General features: G+C 39.2%; 1 protein-coding gene across 19 annotated transcripts in view; it reads left to right on the forward strand.

The window, feature by feature from the left end:
* The window catches only part of cacna1c (calcium channel, voltage-dependent, L type, alpha 1C subunit), a 197,078-nt gene that overhangs the window by 140,313 nt on the left and 30,031 nt on the right, over positions 1 to 26,734 (forward strand). For 16 of the 19 annotated variants that reach the window (XR_011694214.1, XR_011694213.1, XR_011694217.1 and 13 more), the window contains 22 exons: positions 4,150 to 4,240; positions 7,423 to 7,449; positions 9,738 to 9,898; positions 10,028 to 10,101; positions 10,250 to 10,401; positions 10,653 to 10,854; positions 11,129 to 11,249; positions 11,648 to 11,762; positions 12,477 to 12,594; positions 12,702 to 12,771; positions 12,971 to 13,103; positions 13,238 to 13,367; positions 14,321 to 14,380; positions 14,664 to 14,770; positions 17,626 to 17,713; positions 17,815 to 17,922; positions 18,019 to 18,071; positions 18,192 to 18,338; positions 18,549 to 18,750; positions 19,351 to 19,509; positions 19,619 to 19,729; positions 22,842 to 22,925. Coding sequence is in view for 14 of the 19 variants with exons in the window: in XM_071502787.1 (XP_071358888.1) it covers positions 4,150 to 4,240; positions 7,423 to 7,449; positions 9,738 to 9,898; positions 10,028 to 10,101; positions 10,250 to 10,401; positions 10,653 to 10,854; positions 11,129 to 11,249; positions 11,648 to 11,762; positions 12,477 to 12,594; positions 12,702 to 12,771; positions 12,971 to 13,103; positions 13,238 to 13,367; positions 14,321 to 14,380; positions 14,664 to 14,770; positions 17,626 to 17,713; positions 17,815 to 17,922; positions 18,019 to 18,071; positions 18,192 to 18,338; positions 18,549 to 18,750; positions 19,351 to 19,509; positions 19,619 to 19,729; positions 22,842 to 22,925 (2,513 nt within the window). In the remaining 5 variants the exon portion in view is untranslated. The remainder of the gene's footprint in view (positions 1 to 4,149; positions 4,241 to 7,422; positions 7,450 to 9,737; positions 9,899 to 10,027; positions 10,102 to 10,249; positions 10,402 to 10,652; positions 10,855 to 11,128; positions 11,250 to 11,647; positions 11,763 to 12,476; positions 12,595 to 12,701; positions 12,772 to 12,970; positions 13,104 to 13,237; positions 13,368 to 14,320; positions 14,381 to 14,663; positions 14,771 to 17,625; positions 17,714 to 17,814; positions 17,923 to 18,018; positions 18,072 to 18,191; positions 18,339 to 18,548; positions 18,751 to 19,350; positions 19,510 to 19,618; positions 19,730 to 22,841; positions 22,926 to 26,734) is intronic. The other 3 variants (XM_071502791.1, XM_071502797.1, XM_071502799.1) reach the window with 1 other exon arrangement.

Raw genomic sequence — 26,734 nt, forward strand, 5'->3', positions numbered from 1 at the left:
GTGTGTGTTTGTCTTGCTGAGCCATGCTCTCTATCCCCAGGTAAGAGCCATCGTTTTCAGTCTCTACGTGGAGCTGTGAAGAAAAATGCGGCTTTCCTTCGTAAGGCGTGTGCGTCTGTCTGCATGGTCCAACACTAGTTAAAAATTTACTGGGAACGTGATTCTAGACATGCAAGCAGACTGCAGCCTCTTTCCTCCTTTCTACCCCTATACCTCTCCTCTCCTCTCCTCTCCTCTCCTCTCCTCTCCTCTCCTCTCCTCTCCTCTCCTCTCCTCTCCTCTTCTTTACACTACTCCTCCCCCCTGCACTGGAGTAAGCATCTTTTTCTGCCCCTTCCAGAGCTTCAGAGCTGAAGTGGACTGTGGCTGCCTCTCAATACTGTAAAAACGGTTTATTTTTGTTGTCTTCCTCACCCCTTTTGTAGACTTACTATTGACCAATCATATAATCTCAGCATATACAGTATTAATATTCTCTCGCACTGGAGACATAAAATGACACCAATTACTCTCCCCACTGCTGTTCAAATTGCATGTCTTCATTGTATTTGAATCCTTTACCATGTTTCATGGCTTTCAACTTTCATAGATTTTTTTTTTAAAGGCTTGAACTTTCAGTACAGGAAATGAGGAGAGGAAACAACATTACTGTTTTGAGATGAAGCCACTTTTCTCCTTTATAGGTTGATAGGAAAGGAAACGTTCGCATCTGCCTGACTTGTCTGAAAAAACAATAAGAGGACAGCGTCATCACTGAAAAAAACTGTAGTGGAGCTCACTCACTGTGTATGACAACAAAAAACTCTTGTAACATTTGTGATGTCATCGTCCTCTCCTTGTTGTTTCAGCTTCCTTTCCCTAAAAGCCCCCTGAATGGTTGCTAGCCATGCTAGCTATGATAATAAAAGCTAATTGAAAAATAGCTTTAAATCTGGAGCTTTAGTCTTATTGCCTTTTCACCAGGCACTTGCCACACTTGTAGTATAGAAACGTAAGGTGTTTGTGCTTCTTTTCACTGACTTCAAAAAAGCATTAGGTGCTGATAGTTTAGATGCTTATAAGTTTTTGGATGGTCATTTTTACTCTAAATTTACTGTGACAATTGCCTTGTGAACAAAAAAAGACTAAATTCAAAATATTAAGTTACTATATTAAATCATGACAAGACATGAAAACCTCCCAGCAGGCACGGAGCTGGCCACCGATGTCGTTAGATGTTAGGACAATGTCTAATGCCAACGTCAATTAGTAGAATACTGAAAATAGCTGACATTGATATTTGTAAGTTGTTTTGTTAAGTAACCAAAATTCAGTGTCTTCCAAACGTCTCACACCAATATTGGTGTAGAATACCATCGTTCTAAAAAAGTGACTCAATGTCTGCTAAACGTCAGTTAAACATCACAACATCACTAAGCCAACGTTGGGTTTTGACCTTTAAAATTTGATGTCTGACATTAGAGTCCAGTGTCTCTCTGACGTAACACTGACATCCGGTGCCTGCTGGGCTAATGTTGTGAATAATGAGACAAGAAGAATTTATGGTCATTTTTTTGTCAGTTTGGGGTTTGGTATCTGCTTGAGTTATCTGAAAAAGACTTCTGGAGATGATGGTATGGATAGTTAATGTCTGACTTAAGCCCTGTGTTATAACTAAAAAAAATCTCTACACCAGGACACAAATACACACACACACACACACACACACAAACACACACACATTATCTTTTCAAAGTCTACTATAGTGAGTCATTGTATCGTCATTCAGTTCTATACATTATCTTGGAGGTTGCACATTTTCAGAGACAGTGTTGTTTAATGTTTTGACACATGCCAACATTGTTAAGAATAAACCAATTCCACTCCCTGTTTAAAAAGTGTGACCCTTACCTCTTTCTCATTCCCTTCCTCCCTGCTGCCATTTCTCTCCCTCCCATTCTCTGTGTTCCTTTTCCTTCCTTTTCCTTCATCTCCTTCCTTCTCTCTGTGTCTCTGGTCTTTGGGGTTTACTCTAACAATAGGTATTAAACTAGTTCAGAGCTCCATTGAGGAGAAGGCACAAGGCTGGTTTTATATTTGAAAGGCTTTGGCCTCAGGAGAGACTGGAGGGCCGCGAGTGCTTTTAACTAAGTAGCATAGCAGCAGGTGACACGTATCGATGTGAGGGAACGCACAGTTGTTCACTGCAGAGGCCCCAATGTTCAGAGACACCATCCTGATCTCTACAACACTGAATTTATCCATCACCCACAAAGTGTCAAAGTGTCACTGGCCTCATACACTGCTTACTCACTGTAGCTTACTTTGATGTATTATGTTAGCTAAGTGCTTACACGCCAGTTCCGTTTTTGTAAGTTTCAACAATGATGCTAAATTTAGTGAAAGTCATTAGTCATAAATTCAGTGCAGGAAATCTCTTTTTGAATCTGCCATGTGAACTGGGATGGACTGCAAAAAGATAACAGAAAGCAATACTGTAATTGCCAATACCTGCCACTTTCAATGACTGCTGCCCTCTTTAACTAGGGGTGACCAAGTGCATGCTGGGAGACACTTTACTTTCTTTGTTTTCATTGCTTTGCTTGATTGCTTATTTTTTTGCCACAGCATTATTAACTTATCTTAATTTAAGGCTGTATAACTTGTTTCCAAGTTATGCATGTGCAACACGATTTATCTTTTTTTTTCTAGATTTCTCATCATTCAATCTGCATGAAACTCTTAAGGACTGTATTAGGGCCAATTCCAGGGTTGAAAATCATTTTCTACCACACAGAACTCTACTGGATCTGATAAAAGTAGACCACATTTCCAGACAAGCTCTGTGTTTTCAGTTTCATTTTATGGGTAATATATTTTGCTCTTACAAGTCTGTCAGTAAGTAAGATGATGTTTCAAGTTTAAAGGCAAATGCCTTCTCATCTTAAATGCTCCTCATGTTTCTTGGTTTTAATACTAGGAGCTGGTTTTCAAGAGTAGCTTTTTGTTTCCAGCAGTGGATATCTTATTTTAACATCAAAGACATTGAGATTCATATGCAGTATCTGACTCTGGTGTTACAATAAGTGTTTGAGGTGACGGTGAGGGGTGCACAGCTCATTCCCACAGGCAGGCAAAGACTGACAGAAGCAATAAAATGCAATGTATCACTTCATATCAGTCTCTCAACCAACCATCTCCACATTCACCCCTTTCTCTTTCACTCTCTATCCATACCTCCCTCTATGCATCCATCACTTCCTCCCCCCACTCCCACTTTTTTCAGTCCATTCTCCCTCTTTTTCCACTTAAACACTTCTCCATCCTTAACTGACACTTAATATTACTCCTGTCCTTCCTCTACAGCCTCTGTCCTGCCTCCATCTTCCCGGTATTCATCCTTCTGTCCTTACACGTCACTACACTTGTCTTTAAATAAGGACAAAGTGAAACATATGCAGTCGCCTTGTGACTTTATAAACATCCCCCTCAACAACCCAAATCTACATCATGTATTTTCTTTCGGTCTCCATGAGCTATAAAATCACAAAAAGGTTAAGATTAAGACTTGTTAACATTTAGTTTACCCAGCGTTAAGCTATCCCTCAGCTTAGAAGTTGAAATCCATCCTAATAGCTGTTGCAGAGGTTGTGTCCCAGGATCCATAACTGGTAAATATTGCTAGTGTGGCAACTTAGTGTGTAATTACTTTAGGCAATCCTTGCAAAATTTGGGAATGGTTTTATTGACTCAAGGGTATGATTTTAACAGTGGGTCTTAATTAGTTGGGTTGGACAGTGCTGACTTGTGAATCCCTACATGTCAACACTGTATTTCAATTTGTTTGTATACTGGGGAAAAATACCCTTATAATTTCATAAATTATTACTTCATAAAGTAAATCTGATGCTTTTAGCATCAAATGCAGTTACTCAGTATTTACCTTAGCAGTCAAGTGTGTGTGCAGTTGTAAATTTGTAAAGTTGACTGATATTTTGAGTCCATAATGTCTTAAGTTGAAGGTTTAGAGCACAAGAAAGGTGTAAGTAAGGATGTACAACTCATTTCTCTGTCCTGTTAATTCATCTTTCTCTTTCTTTCTCTTTCTTTCCTCCTCTCTACATCTGTCATCTCTTTTTTTCTCTGCCTCTGCTCCTTTCTGTCTCTCAGTGAGCATGCCAGCCAGTGAGAATGAATCAGTCAACACAGACAACGCCCCCGGGGGAGATGTGGAGGGGGAGACCTGCTGTACCCGGCTAGCGTAAGTAGCTCTCACACACACACACACCTCTCCTCCTCCCTTTTTTCCTTAGCTCCCTCAGTCACCTTCTATCAGTCCCAAGGATGAACTCTATCCTGCATCTTTCCTGTATTAGCCACGGTACAAGAGGCTCAGCCTGCCTCTATCCTTTACTGATCTCACTAAGCCAGACCTCGGTCTCATCAAGCCCACTGAGGTCTAGAGAAATTCATGCACTAACATTGGTTAGAGGAGAGCAGAGGACAGTAACAGTGGACTGTCTTTATACTACAAACTGTTGAATTTTTAACAGGATCTGAAGAGACATCTAACCAGAGTCTCTCTTCTCAGAGGTCATTTTCATTTTCAAAGCCAATGAAAATACTTTTTTTTCCCAAAAAATCTGTGACCTGCATGAGACGTAGGTCAGACAAAGACTATGTATTTTTTATCATCAAGGCCTCTGCACTGCAGCAGCCACCACACCTTATATGTTTTAGCAGTTTGCTACAACTAAATCATTAAAATTTCTTTCTCAACAACAAAAATATCTGGTATCAGTTTTACTTGTGAAGTGCCTGCAACAGAAATGTTCCATCACAGTGCTCTTTACTGAAGGCATCACAGGAGCACATTAACAGAGGAGGAAATGAGGAAAGGAGCCCATCAGGAGGCGAAAGTGCTTGTTGACTCATGGTACAAGGAAAACCCAGTCGTCATTTGGGACCTAACAAAATGTAGAAAAGCAGGACATCTACATCTCATCGAATAGTAATCCCACTTCCTCTCTCCCTCTGTTTCTGCTCTCTCTTTCCTTCTTGTGTTTTCTGGTGAAGTGCTTTCCTCCTCCCCTGTGGGAAGCTCATGAACAGCTGACTCACTCACTGCTGCTCTCCCCTCTCCTTTCATTTTTTACATTATTCAAACAAGTGCGTTGCTTTCTTTCTTAGACACGAGGCCACACAGGAGCCGTGACCCCAGCGGGCCCACTTCAACACACACAAGCAAACACACCTACACACAAAACTGTTCCTCACTCTGAACGTAGCAGAATAGAAGTGAATAGAGCAGAGCAAGGTGCAGCGTAGAATAGACATTTCAGAGGTGAAATCACGCTGGATCAAAAACACTCAGAGGAACAGTAGAGCTGCTAGGCACACTGGGATGACACGCTGTTGTTTATCTGTACTCTCGCTGTCCATCTGTTACTTTGTCTTTTGTTATGTTTGTTTGTTTGTCCCCTGTCAGAACAAAACAAGTCAAAACAAGGAATATGTCATAACATCACAGTCTTCAAGAAGTGCCAGAAAGCCCAACACATAACTCTACATCTTGTCCAAAATGTAGTAGAAACAGACACTGGATTTTTGGAACCATCAAATATTTGGCACTTGCGTCAAATATGTCATATCAATTATCAAAATAGTTGCTGTTTAATTTTTGTTAAAAATATTTAACAATGTTTATAAAAGTTTCATCCCTAAATGCTATGAAATTATACAATATTTACTTGTATACCAGTAAACACCTTGCTGCTGTACAGGATATTATCTGCTGTACAGAATAAAGCTTAGTTAAAAAATTTGCACTATAGGTCCACAACTTAAATCTCCCTTTTCATGTCAACAGAAGAGACCCAGAATTTATACTTGCAATTTTGAGTTTTTAAATTTTGAGATTCATAGTAATCGGACTGTCCAGAACCTAATGAATACTAAACCTTGACTAGATGCAAGCCCTCCTCTGTAGATTGCAACAAGTTTAGCTGGGGGCATTTGCTCACACTATTATGGAGATAAGACTTGAGACTTTCAGTGTTTGTCAGTTCCTCTCCACATCGCTATGGAGACAGACCTCGGGGTAGGAGCTACTTCGGCGCCCGCTGATCTCATAATCGAGACGGACACATGGAGAGAGGAGACGTGTGTACTGTCAGCCTCCATATCCAGCCAGTCAGTCATTTTATTCTTTCGTTCAGTCAGTCACTGACTCATTTCATCGCTTCAGTCAGTCGGTCAGTCAGCCAATCAGTCAGCTGGTCAGTCAGTTCATCTGCTTTTACAGGCAAAATCAGAACACAGTTTCTAACAACAACTCCCTGAAGGGGGTATTATTGTTTTCATCTGATACTGCTATATTCTCTTTTGATTTATTTAATTTTTACAACTTAAAAAACAAGCAATAAAATGAAAATCAAATACAACAAAAGGAGCCATAAAGACACTAACAATGTGTCATTTAATGTGGTCATTGCATTCACCTATTAACCAAACATCTGCATTGTTTTGTGCATCATTTTTGGTTATAGTCAAACAATCTTTGACTGGTAGAGCAGCTTCAGCCTATAAGTTTGTCAACAAGTGGTGGTTTGGTACTTTAAATCAAATATATGTCATGAATTCAGATGATTGTCAAATAATTTTATGTGAACACAACAGATTAAAATGATTTGGTATATCGTGGATGCAAATTTCCACCATTGGGATCTCTTCTCTTCTCTTCTCTTCTCTTCTCTTCTCTTCTCTTCTCTTCTCTTCTCTTCTCTTCTCTTCTCTTCTCTTCTCTTCTCTTCTCTTCTCTTCTCTTCTCTTCTCAGAGACAAAATGTCTTCCATTATCTCTTGTCCTCAGTTCTTTATGTATGTACTTTCTGCTGTTACAGTGGTGAACAATCAACAGATTTTCATTTTTCTATTAATACACACTGTGTTTTTTCACACCAGGGTTGATTGGAGAAAATCCAAACTCATAGCATGATTTCTTTTGACTGAATGCCACTGTATACACGTTTGCAGGGGGTGATTTGTTCCAAAGAAAAGTGGCTGATATAATGATGTTCATTTGGTTATGTTATACCCAAAATCTGTCACCAGTGGGTGCATAAAAATGGACAAACTGATTTTTTTAGCAAATGTGTTCTTTGATCATCTTGCAGTTTTGCAGAGAGACGACCAACAGCTTTTTATCTCAGACTCTAGACTAGCAAATGTTTACTTCATGGTACAGCTGATTATATCTGAAAAGTGCAGGAAATACTGGACACACATAACTAAGATGATCAGGGAATATATTTGCTAAGGCATTTGTGATAATGAGGGAAGTAATTCCCCTTTATCCCACTCAAATCACCCCTTCCATGTTGTGTACCTGTCTATATGTGTGTTATGTGTGTGTGTATAATCCATTTTGTTTTCTGTGTTCCAGAAATAGGATCTCCAAATCCAAGTTCAGGTTAGTAGATGTTGTTTACCATAGTCTTTGAACTCACCTGCTCTATTGTCTCCTCTGATGTGGCATTTGTGCGGTCACTGGATATGTGTGTGTATTTGTGTGTAGGTGTGTGTGTGTGGAGGACACAGACAAACAGACGTAGCAATAGGAGTTGTTTGTTTTGGGAATTGTGCTCATTCTTACTGAACGTTCAGTAGAAGATCAATACCACTAACGTGTCTGTATGAATATGAAGCAACAAGCAGCCACCAGTCAGCTGAAATACTGGAAATGTAGAAACAGCTATGTGTAAAAACATGTTGGAGTTCTAAGGTGGGTTTTGTGCCAGGCTATTTTTTGGCTGGGCGAGGTTAGGATTTTTTCTGTTTTTAGACAGGACCAGGCGAGCTGTTTCTCCCTGTTTCCAGTCTTTGTACTAAGCTAGGCTAACCAACTGCTAACTATAGCTAGTAACTGACAGGTGAGAGAGATGAGAGATAATTGGAACTCTCAGCAAAAAAAATCAAATAATAATTATTTTCAAAACGTCAAGAGAGTCCTAAAACAATGATGTGTATTGTCCTCTAAAAGGACAGAAAAAAACACTTCCTGTAACACTGGTTGCTCTGAGAGGTCGGTCAAGATGTTATCCCAACTTACAATCACAGACATGTTAAAAATGACAAGTCTTTTACTGTAAGAATGCATGTTCGCTGGTGTTGTGTTGTGAGTCGTGTCTCATGTAACATTCAGTGTGTGCATCATGGCAGAAGCCCCTGTGTGCCATAACTGACTCCAAACAGCCCTCACTCGCTCAAACAGAAGACTGGTGAAACATGAATGTTGTATTGGCAGAGCGGGAGGAGACTTCCTCCTGAGTTGTGTTGATTTGTTTAAAAAAGATGCCTGGCAATTATCGTACATGACAGATCTTCATGCAGCTGTGTCTGTTGTGGTGGACAGAAGGGTCAAGTATCAATAATGGATAGACACCCATATAAATACAGTGAGATACCTGACAAAGGCAGTTGTGGTTTGGGTTTGTTTAGCTAATTTAAAAAGAAGATGATAAATACATTAATTACCTAATTTACCAGTGTTTATCTCTGCGGTATGAGAATGCTCAGGGATGGTTGTCCACTTTTCGTTTCCACTTAAAAGCAGTCTATAATTAAGAAATTATTGCCTCCTCATTAACCTTTAAGGTAATTTGGAGCAAATTCTTGTAATCACATGTTGCCATTTTCACACTGTACTTGTAGCTGAGATGTGTTGCACCTGGATTTCTACATATGGAAAAATATTTAACAGCAGTAATGGCTCATTGTCGTGGATCATACATATAAAATATGAACATATAAAACTGTAAAGAGAGATTCATGCTTCACAGCTTCTCCACGGTTAGAACGAAGAGATTAAGATTAAGATTGCTGTGTTCAGTTGCTTTGGTCTGGTTTACTGAGAAACAGACAATCATGACATTTTACAGTTATCAAATCATTTGTACATGGGCGTATTTAAAAAATGGTATGACCCATTGAGTGCACTGTTTGACATAGATGTGACTGCGTGGTGTGAAGCAGGTAATTATCAGAAACAATCACTTTTATTTTCAACAGTAGAGGGGAAAAGTGCAGTAGACTTTGTGCAAAGCACAACACAGAACATGTTGAATTGTCTACGGATAAAAACATGTGTTTTTGTTGAGCTAAAATGAACCACTTCTTCTATTGAAGCCTGAATTTCTATTGAAGTGTGAATCACAATATAACACATTTCACTTTAAATTTGTCCCTTCAATCATTTTCTAAGCATAAGTGTTTTTTTTTCTCTGTGCATATCTCATTGTGCAACAAAGCTCTCCATATAGGCCTCTCCTTGGTGTGAAACGTCTTTGAGGATGACTAACTCTGTTCCACAGCTCTGCTCTCAAACAACAGACAACCACAGACCGAGGGGTGATGTCATCACTACCCTGAAGACAAAACTAATTGACTCTTTTTTTTCTTTCTCCTTGGCTGTTTGTTTTTCACTCTATTCTTCACTTGTTTCTTTTGATCATTCTTTGTTTTTTCTTATTTCCTCTCTTATGGGCACTTGCTCTTCCTCTATCTTTATTTTTTCCCTCATCCCCTGCCCTTGAATTCTATCTCTCCCCATCTCTCCATCCTTCCCATCCCCTCACCCTGTCTCTGACCTTCCCACCTCTCTTTCTCTCTTTTCCCACCTTTCGTCATTTCCCTTCCTCCTCTCTCTCCCCCACATTTCCTCACCTTTCTGTCTCCTCTCTCTCAATCTCTCCTTCTCAGTCGCTACTCTCGAAGGTGGAACAGACTGTGCAGAAGGAAGTGTCGAGCGGCAGTTAAATCGCAAGTTTTCTATTGGCTGGTCATCTTCCTGGTTTTCCTCAACACTCTGACCATCGCCTCGGAACATCACCAGCAGCCTCAGTGGTTAACCGATGTACAAGGTATGTGAGCACACCTCACACACATACACACAAAAAATGACATATGTCTGATCTGAGATAAATTATTACATACAACAACTTATATTAACTATCACACCTTTCTTCCTCTCTTTTCTTCCCTCTCCTCAGATATAGCTAATAAAGTGCTGCTTGCACTTTTCACTGGTGAGATGCTGTTGAAGATGTATAGTCTGGGCCTACAGGTATGGGGCTAATAAGTCATTGTCATTTGTAGAAATTGTTAGAAAAGGCCACTCTTTTGTGAATTTTACCATTGTCAGGACAAATTTAAACTCCTGACCTCTGCTTTCTATCTTGACCTTCTTTATCTTCTCCCCTTGTTCTCCACAGGCATACTTTGTTTCGCTCTTTAACCGCTTTGACAGCTTCGTAGTGTGTGGAGGAATTCTGGAGACCATTCTGGTGGAAACCAAGATCATGTCTCCTCTCGGCATCTCTGTGTTACGCTGTGTACGCTTGCTACGAATCTTCAAAATAACCAGGTTAATAAAGATGTTTGTAATACTGACATTTATTGTTTTATGAAGAAGGAGGGTATATGCCTTTGTCCTCACACACACACACACACACATTAAATGTATATTTTAAGATTTTACTGGAAACAAAGTCAAGTAGAGGGTGTATTTGTAAGAGAGTGTTTGTTCATGCACTTTTACAATTATGTACTTTTATTTTTGTCAACATATATTTCTTAAATAGAGTTTACAGTTTTAATTTAATGTCTCTCTCCCAGATACTGGAACTCACTGTCCAACCTGGTGGCCTCCCTGCTAAACTCTGTTCGCTCCATTGCTTCCCTGTTGCTCCTGCTCTTCCTCTTCATCATCATCTTCTCCCTGCTCGGCATGCAGCTCTTTGGGGGAAAATTCAACTTCGATGAGACCCGACGCAGCACCTTCGACAACTTTCCCCAGTCTCTGCTCACTGTGTTTCAGGTAATGATGCCATAAATGTTTCTGTTGTCTGTCTTTGTTCTGCTGCTGTTTCCTCTTCCATCTTGGTCCGTGTTCAATTCTCAGCTTGGGTCCACGAAATTATAATCTTAAGATCTTCATTTGTTCTGTAAAACAAAGTTGAGATGTCATTTAAACTACTGTGAATCTCAGAATGAAATTAAATGTAATATATCACTGGTACATGGGTGAAAAACTAATTCTTATAAGATTTTCTTTATGCAGATCTTTGCTCGATTTATTTCTTTCTCCACAGATCCTAACAGGAGAGGACTGGAACTCTGTGATGTATGATGGCATTATGGCATATGGTGGACCATCCTTTCCCGGCATGCTGGTCTGCATCTACTTCATCATCCTCTTCATCTGCGGAAACTGTATCCTACCACAACAGAGGTCTACATGACATAGATACACAGCAGCCTAGGCGACGTAGATCTGAAGGGAGGTGGAGGTGTGATGATTGATGAAGGACTGAAAAATAAACCTGTGACAAGCCAGGAATTAAGGTTGAGAGTTTGCTGATTCTGTTAAACTTTATCCTGTCAAATGGATAACAGTGTGACTAATTGTGATTTGTTTTCTTTGTTCATTCATGAAGCCAGAACTATTTGCTCTAGGTCCCTGAGTATCTCCACTCAAGCAGTTGGGAGTTCAGGGTCTTTCAGGTGCAAAAAAAGTTGCTAATTATTCACTTAGCCTGCCAGGATGGTTTGTAGTCAGCCACACTGATCTGATGGGTCAGCAACATCCTTAACTTCAAACCTCTGAACAGATATCCTACTGAATGTCTTCTTGGCCATCGCTGTTGACAATCTGGCAGATGCTGAGAGCCTGACATCCGCCCAGAAAGAGGAGGAAGAGGAGAAAGAGAGGAAAAAACTGGCCAGGTAAAGCAAAAAGCAGAGAAAAAAAGCGGGTAGGGGTTAGCTTAGGAAAGGAAAGAGAGGAAAGAAAACATTTTTGTGTCTAGCCAACACCAGGAGAGAGAGGGAGTGGGAGAGTTTGGCCAATCTCAACAGCATCAAGGGAAAGCTTTATCCTACAGCATCCATATAGTCAGTAATGCCCCGAGGTATTTGATAATGCTGAAAGTGGAGCCTGGAAATCGAAGAACTAAAAATGCTTAACAATTAGAATATAAATGTATTATTAGATTTTTAAGACAGGCTGACATTTGCCTCCTTTGCTTTTCTGTCTAAACCATTTTTATTGGGTAATTTTAGCGTCTCATTGCCTGCAAAGGTAATTTGTCGGCAACGGCCATGTGAGATTTTAGTGCAGCACAGGAAGATAGTGTTCCCTTCAGTGGCACAAATCATTAAATGTCTCCTTCTTGGTTGCAACCTGTATTGATCTGAGGAAAAATGGAAAACAATAATTTGCCTGCCCACTATCCTCTTGGTTTGATAATAACAGCACATCCTCTGTTTCTGATTGAAATACATCCCATGATTGAAAATGTGACATTTTTAACAGTGTTTATTTTGTTCTTGGGTTGTTAATTTATATGTGATTCAAAAGGAAACAGTGGACTAATGTGGGTTAGGACTGCTAGGGTTAGGAAAAGTGGACAATACTGAAGGTTAGGATCTTTTCTCCAGGCTTGCCAGTCCAGAGAAGCGTCATGACAACGAGAAGCCGCCTCTGGAGGAGGAGAAGAAGGAGAAAATAGAGCTGAAGTCCATCACTTCAGATGGAGAGACCAACACTGCTACTAAGGTACACGCTAACACATATATCAAGAAAGACAGGCAGGTACTGTAAGCAGGTGTGTTTTCAGAGAAATGAATGAACTGATGAATAAATGTAATGCTCTCCCTCTGCAGATCAACATGGATGACTACTGTGGAGATGAGAGTGAAGAGAAGAATCCATATCCTGCAAATGATTACATAGGTAACACGCAGCACAGGCGCAGACCACATGTGTATAACATGAGTATGAAGGAGTGAGTTTGTAAATGAGTAAAATGCATCAATGAATGAACGTTTGAACCTGTGCATTGCCAACAGCAAAATACTCAATACAAAGTTTTTCTCATTGCTTTCCTTCCTCTTTTTTTCTTCCTCTTCCTCTTTTCTGTCCTTTTCATCAGGAGATGATGATGATGATGAGCCAGAGATGCCAGTGGGCCCGAGGCCACGGCCACTGTCCGACATTCAGCTGAAGGAGAAAGCTGTTCCCATGCCTGAGGCCCGTGCTTTCTTCATCTTCAGCCACACCAACAAGTAAGAAAACACCATAGTTCTGCCTCCTTTTAGTTCCCATCTCTAAATTTTCAATCATTCAAGATTTCCTGTTATTTCTGTATCAAGAGACTCAATTATGATCATCTCACTTTCTCTCTCTAACTGTTTCTCAGATTCAGGGTTCTTTGCCATAAGATCGTCAACCACAACATCTTCACCAACCTCATCCTCTTCTTCATCCTGCTCAGCAGCATCAGTCTGGCAGCAGAGGACCCGGTCAAGAATGACTCTTTCAGAAACCAGGTGAAACCAATATTTTAAAAAAACAAGCTTTAAATACAGTATATACACATACAAGGCTGAATATACTTGAGGGCACAGACAGGGGAACAGTGTAGCCATCATTAGTTGCCCACACGCATTACGTCTAAATGGATTATTTCCAACAGCAACATATAGAGGAACCAAAGCTTATTGTGACTGGCCTGTTACACTTAATGAGATTTCCTCCAGAGTACTGTAACTGTGATTAACTTCATGTTAAGAAGATGTGAAACGCCTGTTAAACCATATAAAAACTATGGTTAAAAAAATTATACCCCTCAGGCTTTTTGTTAGCCAGCATTTCACCAAGAATGTTTATTAATAGTTTAATCTCTGGACTCCAAGCTCCCAGAACATGTACTGTTTGTGTTAATGAAGGATCTGTATGTCTGCGCTGCATTTGTATATACTAATAAAGCATTACTATATTGTTTACATATTGATGTGCTCATGGTTGTAATTGAGTTGGAGTCTATATGTGTGCAGTCAGTAACTGCAGTCTAATGCAAAGAATGGTCACTGTGTGTGCTGTATCTGTTTCTGTGCATTGCTTGTTCTCTCAGTGAGCGAGACAAATCCCCCGGAGGCTAATAAAGATCTGTTTTATTGTATTTTCCTTGGCTTTGGTATAGGCTCCTGTGTATTAGTCTACTCAATTAACCTTCATCTTAAACCTTAATGATGTAATTCTTCCTGTTTTTCAGACTTTGTTTTCAAAGTCTAATCCAGTCTAATTGGAATTCATTATCCTTTGACCTCAAATACAGCATTATTATTTCAGTATGTTGTGGAGTCATCCAGGACCATATCCTCACAGTTGACCATAAGTTGTTGTATTGTGGTTCTAAATCCTGGGAATGCTTTTGTGTTGTGTACATTAGTCTAAATTGTATCTCTAATACAAAAATAATGTTCCTCTCTTGTATTTTCAGATTTTGGGCTATGCAGATCATGTCTTCACTGGACTCTTCACCATAGAGATCATTCTTAAGGTAGTTTTTGGTTTTTGCAATGTAGGATTAGTGGCCTACATGATCTTTGGGTGGGTGCTACAGTATGCATTGCGTAGTTTCATGTGGTCTAAATCTTTTTAAAACTTCTCTGCATGTGGGAGTCAAAAAAGCCTCAAAGAAGCAACTGATATTTGGCCATGTTGCCAAAAATTCCCTTTTCACCTTGCACTTAAAGGCAGGTACAACAAAGACTGAGAAATATATGCTCTGCATGTGCAGTACTAAGCTGTGGTTTCTTTATTTCACCCTTTGATCTGTATAGATGACAGCCTATGGAGCCTTCCTCCACAAAGGTTCATTCTGTAGAAACTATTTCAACATCCTGGACCTGGTGGTGGTCAGTGTGTCCCTCATCTCCTCTGGAATACAGTGAGTGCATTATAATGCTTGTCACATTGCATGCTTTATCCTTTTGTCTTTAAATCTCCTCTGACACTAGAACTTTGACATTTTTGGTTCCTTTGTGTTTTAATCTAAAGTCTTTTTTTTAATTATGTGGCCAAAAATCCTAAGCAACATTATTGTATCTTGTACATTTGTGTTACTACATGTTAAGTCACCAGTCGGCCAAATAGTGACTACTGCATGAAACACAGTCCAAGAACACACAAATCAGTGTGGAAAATTTTTTGCGTTAGTAAATTGCCCTATGCTTCACGCTTCTCTCTATTCTCTAACAACTTTACACTTCATTACTCCCAGTCCTTTCTCTCTTTGTGATGTTTATTAAAAATGTTCTCTTCTCTGTGTAGCAAATAACCCCTTGAAATGCTTATATATCTCTGATGTTTAATATGCTATACCGCACTCTCTGTCTCTAATGCTTAATAGACTAGACTTCTCGACGTAAGTCCATATTAGACCATATTAATAACTCCCCTTAACAGACCTTCACTTTAAATGTGTAAAACTGTCACACTTTTAATTTGGCATTTCTATGGTCTTGGAGAGTTTAGTCAAAGCCTCCTTCAAAGCAAGAAAAAAGAAACGTCATAGACCAGTGTAGTTTAGCAGGATCATACTGTAGGAATAAATGGGTGATTTATTATTATGGACACATGGTATGCTCTTTCATTATATGCATGCCAAAATGCCTCTTTAAAGGCAGCAGCATACTGGGTTTTGAACTGGAGAATGTGTTTCTTTGGGTAAATTACCCTGTAGTCACATATCATGTCCAATTAATGGTAGTAAGTTTGCTCCTCTGTTCCTTGTCATAGATTTGGGAGCAGGTCGAACTCACTTTTCATATTTGTGAATAAATTGAACTCTCCTGGGCTATAGAAATGACACCTGAATGCTAAAACTCAGTGGTTTTTGCTGTTAAAGGTAGTAAATGAGTGGGATTTTTCTTGAATGATTCACAGTCAAATTATTTGTGATTGTGCTGCATTTGTTAGCACCTACAGATGGTTTATTTGTTTACTTATATTGCATATCTTACCTGTGATGCTGTTTTACTATTATTACACCCTAATAATTAAATATCTATATAATTAAGTATAAATCTATACTTCTCTCTTGTCTCGCTGTAGAAAATCTGTATAAACGCAGAAGTCACTAAAAGTGCAAATTAATTATACAGCAATAGAAAAGTCATATTGTATATACACTACTGATGTTACAGATCACTTGTTTGTGTTGTCACCCTGGGCAGTATGAAATATGGCTAACATCAGCAGACATGAAGGAACTGTGGCAGCTTGGCCACATATAAAACAATGTCTGAAGACCTGATATCTATTTTAGATAGAGCACTTCTTGTCACTCTCAGGAGGTAAACATTATACAGTGACAGGTTCTTCACTCCCATCAGCTCAGTAAATTTAAATTTAAAAGTCATGTTTGACATGTGTTTTGGTTGCACTGTCACTAAAAGACATCCTCACAGCTGGTTTGACTGTGATAGGTTGCTGATAACATCCCACTCCACATGAACTACCTTTAACTACCCTTAAATTTTACCTTCCTGTGTAAAACGTTGCGCAACGGGCCTTTTCCTTACTTCCTGTTTAAAAGTCAACACAGAGTAATGTCCCTCCCTTTAAATCACTCCCATCTAAAAAGTCACTCCCTGAAATGGATACATTGACATTTTGAATATATCTTTTTTCCTTCTACCTTTGTCACACAAGGGAAAATGTTTTTGTATTTGTTCTTCTGTTAACTGAATAACTGGCTTATTAGCCGTCCTCACTTACTGTAGAAGAAAATGATACTGGCAGATGAGCCTTTTATTGTGTTTGATACCTGTAGTAATAATTGCACTCATACAGCCTCATTCAGATTGCTGAAGAACCAATGTTCAAGCTTTTTCCAAACATTTCTTGTAAAATTCAAAATGTCAAGGCATTCATTTGATTCTTTTGTTTTGTATGTAAAACTTCCTTTAAAAGGTCACACTGTTTGACCTTTGGCTTGTACTGACACTCTCTTACAGCACAATAATATTTGCCCGTAAATGTCTGTGTCTTTGTGTTGGTCTGTTTGTGTTGTACTTGTGTGCATTCATCCATGTATCATATATATTTGTTTGTATGTTGTACTTTCTAATTTTTACTTAAAAAAAAGTTTGTAGAGAAACGGTGCTGTCTGTTGACAGTGACCCATAGTGACTGATGCTGAGATTAATGGTCCTTTGTGACACTTGCTGTACAAAACCTGATTTGGATAAATAATCAATACTGTTAATTAGAGGAGGTGCTATCAGTCAAAAAACATAATTTTCTAAAACAAGTATATGATTATTATTTTAGTAGTATAATAATGTGCATATCTTCCAATCCCTTGATAAAACTGTGAGATGTTATTTCTTGTAGTGGTAAGAGTAGTTTCATTGCTTTTCAGGATATATTCTGTAAACATAAGATTAAGCAAATATATATTCTTGATTTTGCACAATTAAAGCCCACCTTTACTTATCTTTAAACAGAATCAAGGTTATTTTCATTTATTTCCTGTTTAATTGTTTTCAGCATTATTTTTCATGCTAAGTTTCACCTGTGATTTTGCTTCTGTTTACTTGTATCTTTATCATATGAATTTTATTAGTTTGTGTGCTGAGTTGTCTCCATCTCCACTGTTTGTTAAAAATCTTAAACACAGATACTATTAAAACTTCTATAGGTTGTGTGTAGTTCCAACCTTTTGAATATGTCTTAATAGTAAAATGTGTGTTTAATCAGATTGTCTGGTTCAGTAGTTTAATCCCATGTGTTTTGCAGGTCCAGTGCAATTAATGTGGTGAAGATCCTGAGAGTTCTGCGAGTGCTCAGGCCACTAAGGGCCATCAACAGAGCCAAGGGACTAAAGGTTAGCACACTCAGACATGAAGACACACACTTATTCTGTTCCTAACAAAAGAGACACACACACACATATATACTCACTGTGGTTTGTGGTGTGTTTTCCAGCATGTAGTGCAGTGCGTGTTTGTGGCCATCAGGACCATCGGCAACATTGTCATCGTCACCACATTGCTCCAGTTCATGTTCGCCTGTATTGGAGTACAACTCTTTAAGGTAAAGAGGAACGGAGGGTTAGAGGGAAGAGCTGTCATGATAATTATTTTTTTAATTAGTGCTAATGTAGAGTACTACATTACATCTTCCCATCAGGGCAAGTTCTTCTTCTGTACCGACAGCTCTAAACAGACACAGGCAGAGTGCAGGTAAGAGATCCCTCCTCCACACAATCTTGTTAATCTCTTATAATCTAATGACTGGATCAAACAAAAATGTGGATGCGTGTGTGTGTGTGTCTGTGTGTGTGTGTCTTCTTGTATCTGTAGGGGTTCCTACATCATGTATAAAGACGGTGACGTGGGGAAGCCTGAAAGGGCCCAGAGAGTGTGGGAGAACAGTGACTTTAACTTTGATGACGTCCTCCAAGGCATGATGGCTCTGTTTGCTGTGTCTACCTTCGAGGGCTGGCCAGGGTGTGTGTCCACATACAAACATAATGCACATACAGTATTGATATGCACATTGTATGTACACTGTGTGCTTGGTAACATTTCTGCTAATTAAAGCTTTTTACTCAGGGGAGTTGAGGTTTAAGTTTCCTTTTCCCTGCCCCTCTTACTGCCCTACATCCTCAACCCCCTGTCACTCGATGAATCTTCCCTCTCTCTCCTGCCTGCCCTCAGGTTACTGTACCGGGCCATAGACTCTCATGCTGAGGATGTGGGGCCCATCTACAACTACCGCGTGGTTATCTCCATCTTCTTCATCATCTATATCATCATCATTGCCTTCTTCATGATGAACATCTTCGTCGGTTTCGTCATTGTCACATTCCAGGAGCAAGGAGAGCAAGAATATAAGAACTGTGAGCTGGACAAGAACCAGGTAGTGTTCGTGGGTGTTTTATATAAAGCGATTGCTGAACTACAGCTTTATGCTTTTGTTTAGCAACTAAATAGACAAGAAGAATGAGTTTTCAGGTTACAGTAGAAAACGGAGAGTGACTCTGCTGTCCTGACTGAAGTGGCAAAGTCATTTTGTCATTCAGGAGGCACAAGGGAGAAAGAATGGAGGCCAGGCTATGGGGGTGAGACATGGAAGAATTTGGAGAGGCCGAACATGAGTTTTAGAGGCTGAACTACTTCAGGAGTCCAGCCAGGGGGGAGCTGCAGCAGTTCAGACAGAAGATGAGACTCAAGCTTAAAAGAAGGAGCTAGGCCAAGTCCCTGCATCTGTGTTCTTTGCGATGATCCATGTCTCAGAAAAAGCGTGGAAACGTAGACAGGGGATAGAAGAATAGTCTGGGATGGGAAGGGCTTTTGTAGACTGCCAAAAGACAATTCTACAGCTTTTCCTCCATGATGGTCTGAGCACAGAGAGGCAGAGTGATGAGGAGCTGGGAAACTACATCAGCAGATGACTTTCAAGGAAAATATCAGTGTTTGTGCATACTCATGTGTGTGCGTGTGTGTGTGTTTATCACAGCGTCAGTGTGTGGAGTATGCCTTGAAGGCCCGTCCGTTGCGCCGCTACATCCCTAAGAACCCCTACCAGTACAAGGTGTGGTATGTGGTCAACTCCACCTACTTTGAGTACCTGATGTTCACACTCATCCTTCTCAACACCATCTGTCTGGCCATGCAGGTAAGTCACGCAATCATTAACTAATTCACACACACATCCGTAAAATGGGGAAATATTACAGTCAAGGCACCTCCTATAAAACTTGTGAGCTGTTTGTGTGTCTCTGCAGCATCATGGACAGACCAAAAGTTTCAATGATGCCATGAACATCCTCAACATGCTCTTCACTGGACTCTTCACTGTGGAGATGATCCTTAAACTGATTGCCTTCAAACCAAGGGTAGGTCCATTACTCTAACTGCAGGATAGAATAACAGAGCACAGTACAGTACAATAGACTACAATAGAGTAAAGTAGAGCAGCAGAGAAAATGTAATGTACGAATCTATGTACTAGTTACTACTAGTTACAACCAGGGAGGAGAATAGAACATTTCAGCCATTGAATCCCATTTATTTCAGATAACTGCTTACTGATGTTGCTCTGTTTATTCTTAATCCCTTTTTGATTTCTACCAGATGGTAATCACAATACCATGGATGTAAAACATGATTAGTGGATGGCATCATGTGGTTTTTAATCTCACTGCTCCCTTGTTACCCTGCTGTTGTTGCAATGTACATGTAGATGCGTGGGTTTATTGGTCCAATCAGAGACCTTCTTGGTGCATCAGCTTTTTAAACAGTAACAGATGGGAATGCTTCCATCTTTTGCAGCAGAGTAAGAGGAAAATCCCTTGACACAATCAATAGCATAGTTTAATATTCTATTTGTACTCTTATCTCTATTGTTGCACAGCACAGGTAGTGAATCAAAAGATGAGCGTAAGAAATAAGAGTTTCCACATTGTTTATAGATTATGTTGAACCACACGGCAGTGACAAAAACACATAAAGCCTCTGTACTTCAGCTCACTGTCTGAGCTCTTTAATACACTGAAGTGAGCTGGAGAAATATGATGGTAAAATCAAACCACCTGCTAAGGGTAATTTCTTCCTTTTCTTTTTTTAGCCTCCTCTCCAGGATACCTAGCAACAGTGCCAGACTCACTTTTACATATCATGCTCATTCCAACTAAGTTCTAAACTATCACTTCAAACTACCCCAGGTTTAAAAAAAAATACCATTATTTTTAGTGTGAGGAATTTGATTTCTTGATTTTATGTGTAAAGTTAATTGCTGGAATTTAGTGTTTGGAATTAATGAATGTCATCCATAAAAATATCAGCACGTGAGCCAAGGATTTCTGACTACTAATTAAAACTTAATTCTTTTGTTTTTCTAATTAGCTTCAAAGTCCAAATCATGTTTTACAAAATGTGTCATTTTATTAGGTTGGATAAATAGATGATTATCTTGTAATAACTTTTGAAAGTAATTATCTACTTAGACCATTTAGTCTGAGTAACATGACGCATGCCTTGTGGTATTTCAGGCATAGGCAGACCCAGTTAGAATAAACCCATGCAGGACAATTTTTAGGGCTTGGGAATTGACATCATGCTGTGCTGCATTATTTATGTGATGTTATGCAATGTTTACCTAAAGTAAGGGTGCCTTTAAACTGTGTTTTTTTTTAATTTGGAAAAATTAGCGTGCCAGGGTTTCTCTAAAATAAATAAACAAACTAGTACTTGTTTGTCTTATTTCATGAATTTAGCCTATAATACAGCATGATGGCATGTTCCTAGGCCATGTGGAATAATGCTGATAAAATGGCTTATTATTTCCAAAACACAGAATGGGTCAGTGCGTGTCAACTTTAGGATGTATCTCGTTGTCTATGGCTTGACTTTGATAAACTCTTGCCTTAAACAGCCATCACACAGAGAGGACCAGCTTACTAACATTTTTACTTCTCAGGTATTACAGCTGTCAACACAGCTGTCAACACACACCTGGAATTAGCTCCAGTAACATTCATTCTATGTAGAAGATTTATGCTAATGCATTTAACTTTTTAACAGGTTTCACTACCTCAGTCTCTGCCACGGAACAGCAACAGTTTCAGTGATTCACTGTTTTTTCCCCCCTGTTTTTAATGTGTTGTTTGGTTTGAATGTTTGAGTACATTTTTAATGAATCTGAATCTTTTTGGTGCCCAATAGTTGCAAAACCCCAAATTATGTCCCAACTCACTGTTTTGAAAGTCCCATGAAATCTGCTGTATATTTAGTTTGTCTAATTTAATCAATGCATACATCAGCATTTGGATACTAATGCCGAGCTCTGTTTCACTAATGTTTAACTCTGGTCTTACATAATATTCTTACACCTGAAAACAAAGGTTTTGCTTTTTAAGATTATACCCCCCATGCTGATGACAGATGATAGATGAAAATAGAACAGTGAGATTGATCATCTCTAAGCATCCCTCTGTATCCTCCAATTTACTAGTTTGATGGAAACAGTTGAATGGGATTTGTTGTGTATACAACTTAATGTTTTTGTTGAGAGCTGTAGAATTATTCTTTAGGTTTACCACAGTATATAATTAGTGTAGAATAAAAAGTGGAGGCCTTGCATCTCGTTGTCCAGACAGTCAACCCAAAATTCCCCTGCTTCAACTTCCAATTATCCAGAGACATAAAGTAACAGATTCCTTCTTCTTGTTGCATAACATTGGTGCAAACATGGAAACATCATTAGCTGCCCTAGCCCAGCGATAAAAATTCAGATTGCGCTATTGGAAAACAATTAGCCAGAATCTGAATGAGATGTAATTTATTTTACAGTATATGGAAATCTTTCTGAAAGGCCATGTGCCAGGCCAGCCCTCAAAGCTTGGCTGTCATTCCAAGCTCAGTGAAGTTTACTCAGCAAGTGTGTCAACACCAGGAAGTCCTAGGTTCATTATAACTTTCTCAGATGCAGCTATCTCTATTTACAGTACAGATGGTATCATTTTATTTTACCAGCCTAAATGATTCTGTTCTGGCCTGAAGCTGTAAATATGTTTTTCATGAATACCCACTTTGTCCCACTGCTGATGATGAATAGCCCACAAAAAGTTGAGTAAACAAAGAGACCTTTCATTACAATCACTGTCACAGAGTTGCAGAATCATCCCAAGATGCAGGCAAAGGACTTAGATAACTGCAATCTAACACGCCATCCTTAACAGAGCAGGAAATTCAGCCACACTTGATGAACAGATACTGTAAAGGAAACAAGTTGATTCTGTTCATTAGAATTAGAAATAAAATGTGTCCTTTCATGTGTTGTTTCATCAAGTGCAGCTGATTTTTTTGCTGTTCCTTCAGTGTACTGTACAACCTCATACCACCTTAATAGGGCTGCGAAGTGGCAGCAGATGTTGTTTTCCTTCTAACCTACCTTTCTCACCCTCCTCCTCCTCCTCCTCCTCCTCCTGCTCACCTCATCCTGTGTAGGGGTACTTTAGTGATCCCTGGAATGTGTTTGATTTCCTCATCGTAATTGGCAGCATAATAGACGTCATTCTCAGTGAGATCAACGTAAGTACGATGCCCACTTTCACTCTTCTTCTCTCTCTCTCTCTCTCTCTTTTTCACTTTCCCTCTCTCTCTCTCTCTCTCTGTGTCTTTTGCCCTCTTACTTCCTCTAAATCTTTCATTTCCGTCAATTCTCCTTTCCTTTGTCGCTATTCTGTGTTGTGCTGTCTTTTCTCTTCATCTCTCTCTCTTCTTTGTCTGCCTCCACTTTCTCTCCTTCCTCGTCCTCCTTCTCTCCCTCCATCCTTAAATCCAAGATGGCCACTGCCACTCAGGGGACTCCCAGCCGCAAAGGTTCCTGAGCAGGAACAAGCTTCTTCCTGGGTTTCATAAAAACTAGAGGCAACAGAGGCAGGGTTTAGCTTTGAACACAAAGGGTTTCTGTCGTGCGTCCTCCTTCCTTATTCCTTACAGTATCTCAAATGTTGTTGGGTCCTTGATTTTTTTTTTTCCACTTTTCGTCAGACTGTGACATGTCCTCAGGTTTGATTCCCTAACTAACTGAACTAACTCACTGACCAATCACAAACAGCCTTACACGCCTTTTCATTTTCTAACTGCAGCAGCAGGGCATTTTTTAGTTGTGATTGTGTTGCAATTTGTTCTTTACTGTTGTTCTTGTTGTTGACATTTTCCTCTCATGGACAAGCATGACCGATCGCCGCTGCTCTTCCTCTGCTGTCCATCTCTTTCAGACTGCAACTCCTTTCTTTTTTTGCCGTTTAATTTTGTTGATTCTTTCCCTTTCTCCTCCTACTAAAAACTCCAGTGCTCATGTATATAATATTTTTTATCTTATGTTTCTCCTCTCTCCTTTAATTTCTGTTCTTACCATTTTTTAAATGTCTTATGTTCTGTCCTTTTTTTCTGTTGTTTTTCTGTTCTGTCCACCCCTACGCAGCATTATTTTGTTGATGCATGGAACACATTTGATGCCTTGATAGTTGTGGGTAGCATTGTTGACATAGCGATCACTGAGGTTAACGTAAGTAGTCCAACTCCCTCCCTCCCTTCCTGCCTGCCTGCTCTGCCATTCCCACACACACAAACAGACCGAGCACCGATACCCATCTCGCATGCTTTCAAATGATTAGGAAACTTCAGCTGCACAACATTTGAACTTGCGAGATGGCTGAATAGGTCTGGCAGTGAAAACAGCCAGATGTAGCACAATCAAAACAGAGCGTGAACAGAGAGTCTGAAGGGTTTGTGTAATTTTAAACATATGAAAAACTAATTTCTATAGTTCCTGTCAGTTTTGTCATTCTATCATATTATTTGTTAAAATGTAATTATAATAACAGAGGCAGCAAAATAATTTGTTTCCTAACTTGTTCTCAGTGTCCTTCCCTATGACACATCTCTACTTTGTCACTCAGTTTATATTCAACAGTGTAATGAGGCTGCAAACCAAACTTTCTTTTCTTTAGTTACTGCTGTTTTATTTAGATTTTCTAATATTTGAAACTGCCTCAGATGGGTATTCATGCTTTGGTCTGCTGAGCATCAATAGCATCAGAAACTGTTGCATTTGTCAATAGAACCTATTGCATTGTCTCAGCACTGGGTTTGGTCTCACATTGGGTTTATTTGACCTTTAATCACTGCCACAGGGGATAGTGTCCATTCCCCTGGCATGATGGACACTGTATAGCATGACAGATATAAAGGTGGTATATCCAGGCCTGGTACTGAATATAATGTCGTTTTCTACAAACATTAGATTTTCTGGAAAGAATAAAGGAATGCACATTCTCATTTTTGGACAATGGTGTTTTGACTGCATGTCATGAAACTCTCAATTTGTAGATCACCAGAGAAACTTTAAATTCAAATACAAGAAAAATACAAGTTGCTGTTGCGTGTTTTTTTTTTTTGTTTTTTTGTCCGACAATAGCATTGTGCTGACATGGGGAACAATTTGATCCATAAATGGATTTACTCAGGACCCATGAAATTTATGTAAATGTATGTATGAATTCATTTATCATCGATGTGGAGGCCCCATGGTCAACAGTGGAGCTGAATAAGAATGAATATCCCAAACACAAGTCAAATGTTGAGTGTCTATCGTATTTACACTTCAGGGATAATTGGTGTTTTATTCATGTGATATTTAAAGCGCTCTTTGGCAGCAGAATAGTCTGAGAACCATGCTAAAATGAAAAGTGTGGCTGGGTAGAACTCCACTTCATTTTAGCCTTAGAAGAAAATAATTTTGTTCTATGATTAGCCTGGCCAAAGAGCTGAATGTCACATAAAAAAGTCATTCTTTATACTGTGAATGAGGTTTTGTAAGAAAGTATATTATTTCATTCCATTTGATGTCTCACCTTCCATCTGCAAAACTTTGTACCTCTAGTAGCAAACATCCATTGAAAATGCCTCAGACAACAAATTGTAGCTTAAGTGGTAATTCAGTGGGTGGAGGCAGTTCTCTGTCAGCTTTGATGTACTGTCTGTGTGTCACCTTATAAAGACACACATACTAGCTTTGCTTCTAGAAATCAGGTAAAATACACTTCATATTATCTCCCTGTGGATCATCTTCTAAATGCGGTAGTTTAGTGATTTGTAGGTTATTATTACAGTATTTGAGCACAAAATAAAACAAACAAGAATAATCCTTAAAGGAATACTTAGACATTTTAAGAAATATGCTTAATCGCTTTCTTTCCAAGAGAGAGAGATGAGAAGATGGATACTTTCTTATATCTTAGTAGCTTAGCTTAGCATAAAGACTGAAAGCATGGGCAAACAGGTCGTCTAGCTCTGTTGATAGGTAAACAAAATCGCCTACCAGCATCCCTAAAGCTTATAATTAATCTCTTAAATCCATGCAAAAACCATAGTGTAAAAACAACAAGGTGTTGTTTGTTATACAGAAGGATTTTGTTATCTTTGGACAGAGCTAGGTTAGCTGTTTTCCTTGTTTCCAGTCTAAACAAAGATTTCCTTCTGCTGGTTCCAGTTTCTTATTTAAACACCATCACAATCTCAGCTGTAAGTATGCTGCTGGTTTGATTTGAGAACATGAAGCGAGGAAAGGATATGCACACGGGTACACTGGTATGTTGCCCCGTGATGGAATGCAGTGTGTTTCACCTAAGACTGGTCAGGCATACAAATAAGGTTAGTATATCCCAGGGGTTTATGAGCTTGGCACTTGTTTTCGTGCCTTTAGAAAGGGAATCCATTTGTCCCCATGAGAGGCTGATGAATCCGCTTATAAACAACACTCTAAACTGTACTTGGATATTATATGTTTTATTCAGTTTTTCTATCTAGTCATTGAAGGAATTTGATGTCAGGGGAACCACAAATGTATCATAAATGTCTATATCCTGTTGTTGCCTTGCAGACAATGAATTTATCCGATCTTGAAGCAAAATAGAATGTAGAGTTATGTCTAGAGAGAGGAGAATATAAAGTTCGATAAATGTACACATAGACCTAATCCTAACCTTTAATATATGATGTCAACTGACAATATTTAACCACTGATCAATTAGTCATGATTATACTGAGGTTTGTCGGGCCAGAGATATACATCTTTGTCATCTATACAAGTCACTGATGTTGCACACTTTGGTTTGCCTTTGATTTGATATGATTGATTTGGTTGATTGGTTTGCAGTTCTTTCTGAATGATCCACTGTTTTTCTTTCTCACCTCTAACCTAAAGGCATGCCCCAAGTCTTTGTTTTTTCTTCTTTGGTGGTTTTTAATGATTTGGGTGATGAGATGCCCAAGCTACCTTTTTTTTTTCTTTCTTTTTTAAGAAACCCTCCGCACTTCAATCCTGTGAGAAC

Source organism: Trachinotus anak, unplaced genomic scaffold (genome assembly GCF_046630095.1).
Source record: "Trachinotus anak isolate AG129_WGS33_773 ecotype Australia unplaced genomic scaffold, CSIRO_AGI_Tana_v1 ptg000018l, whole genome shotgun sequence".
Lineage (NCBI taxonomy): Eukaryota > Metazoa > Chordata > Actinopteri > Carangiformes > Carangidae > Trachinotus > Trachinotus anak.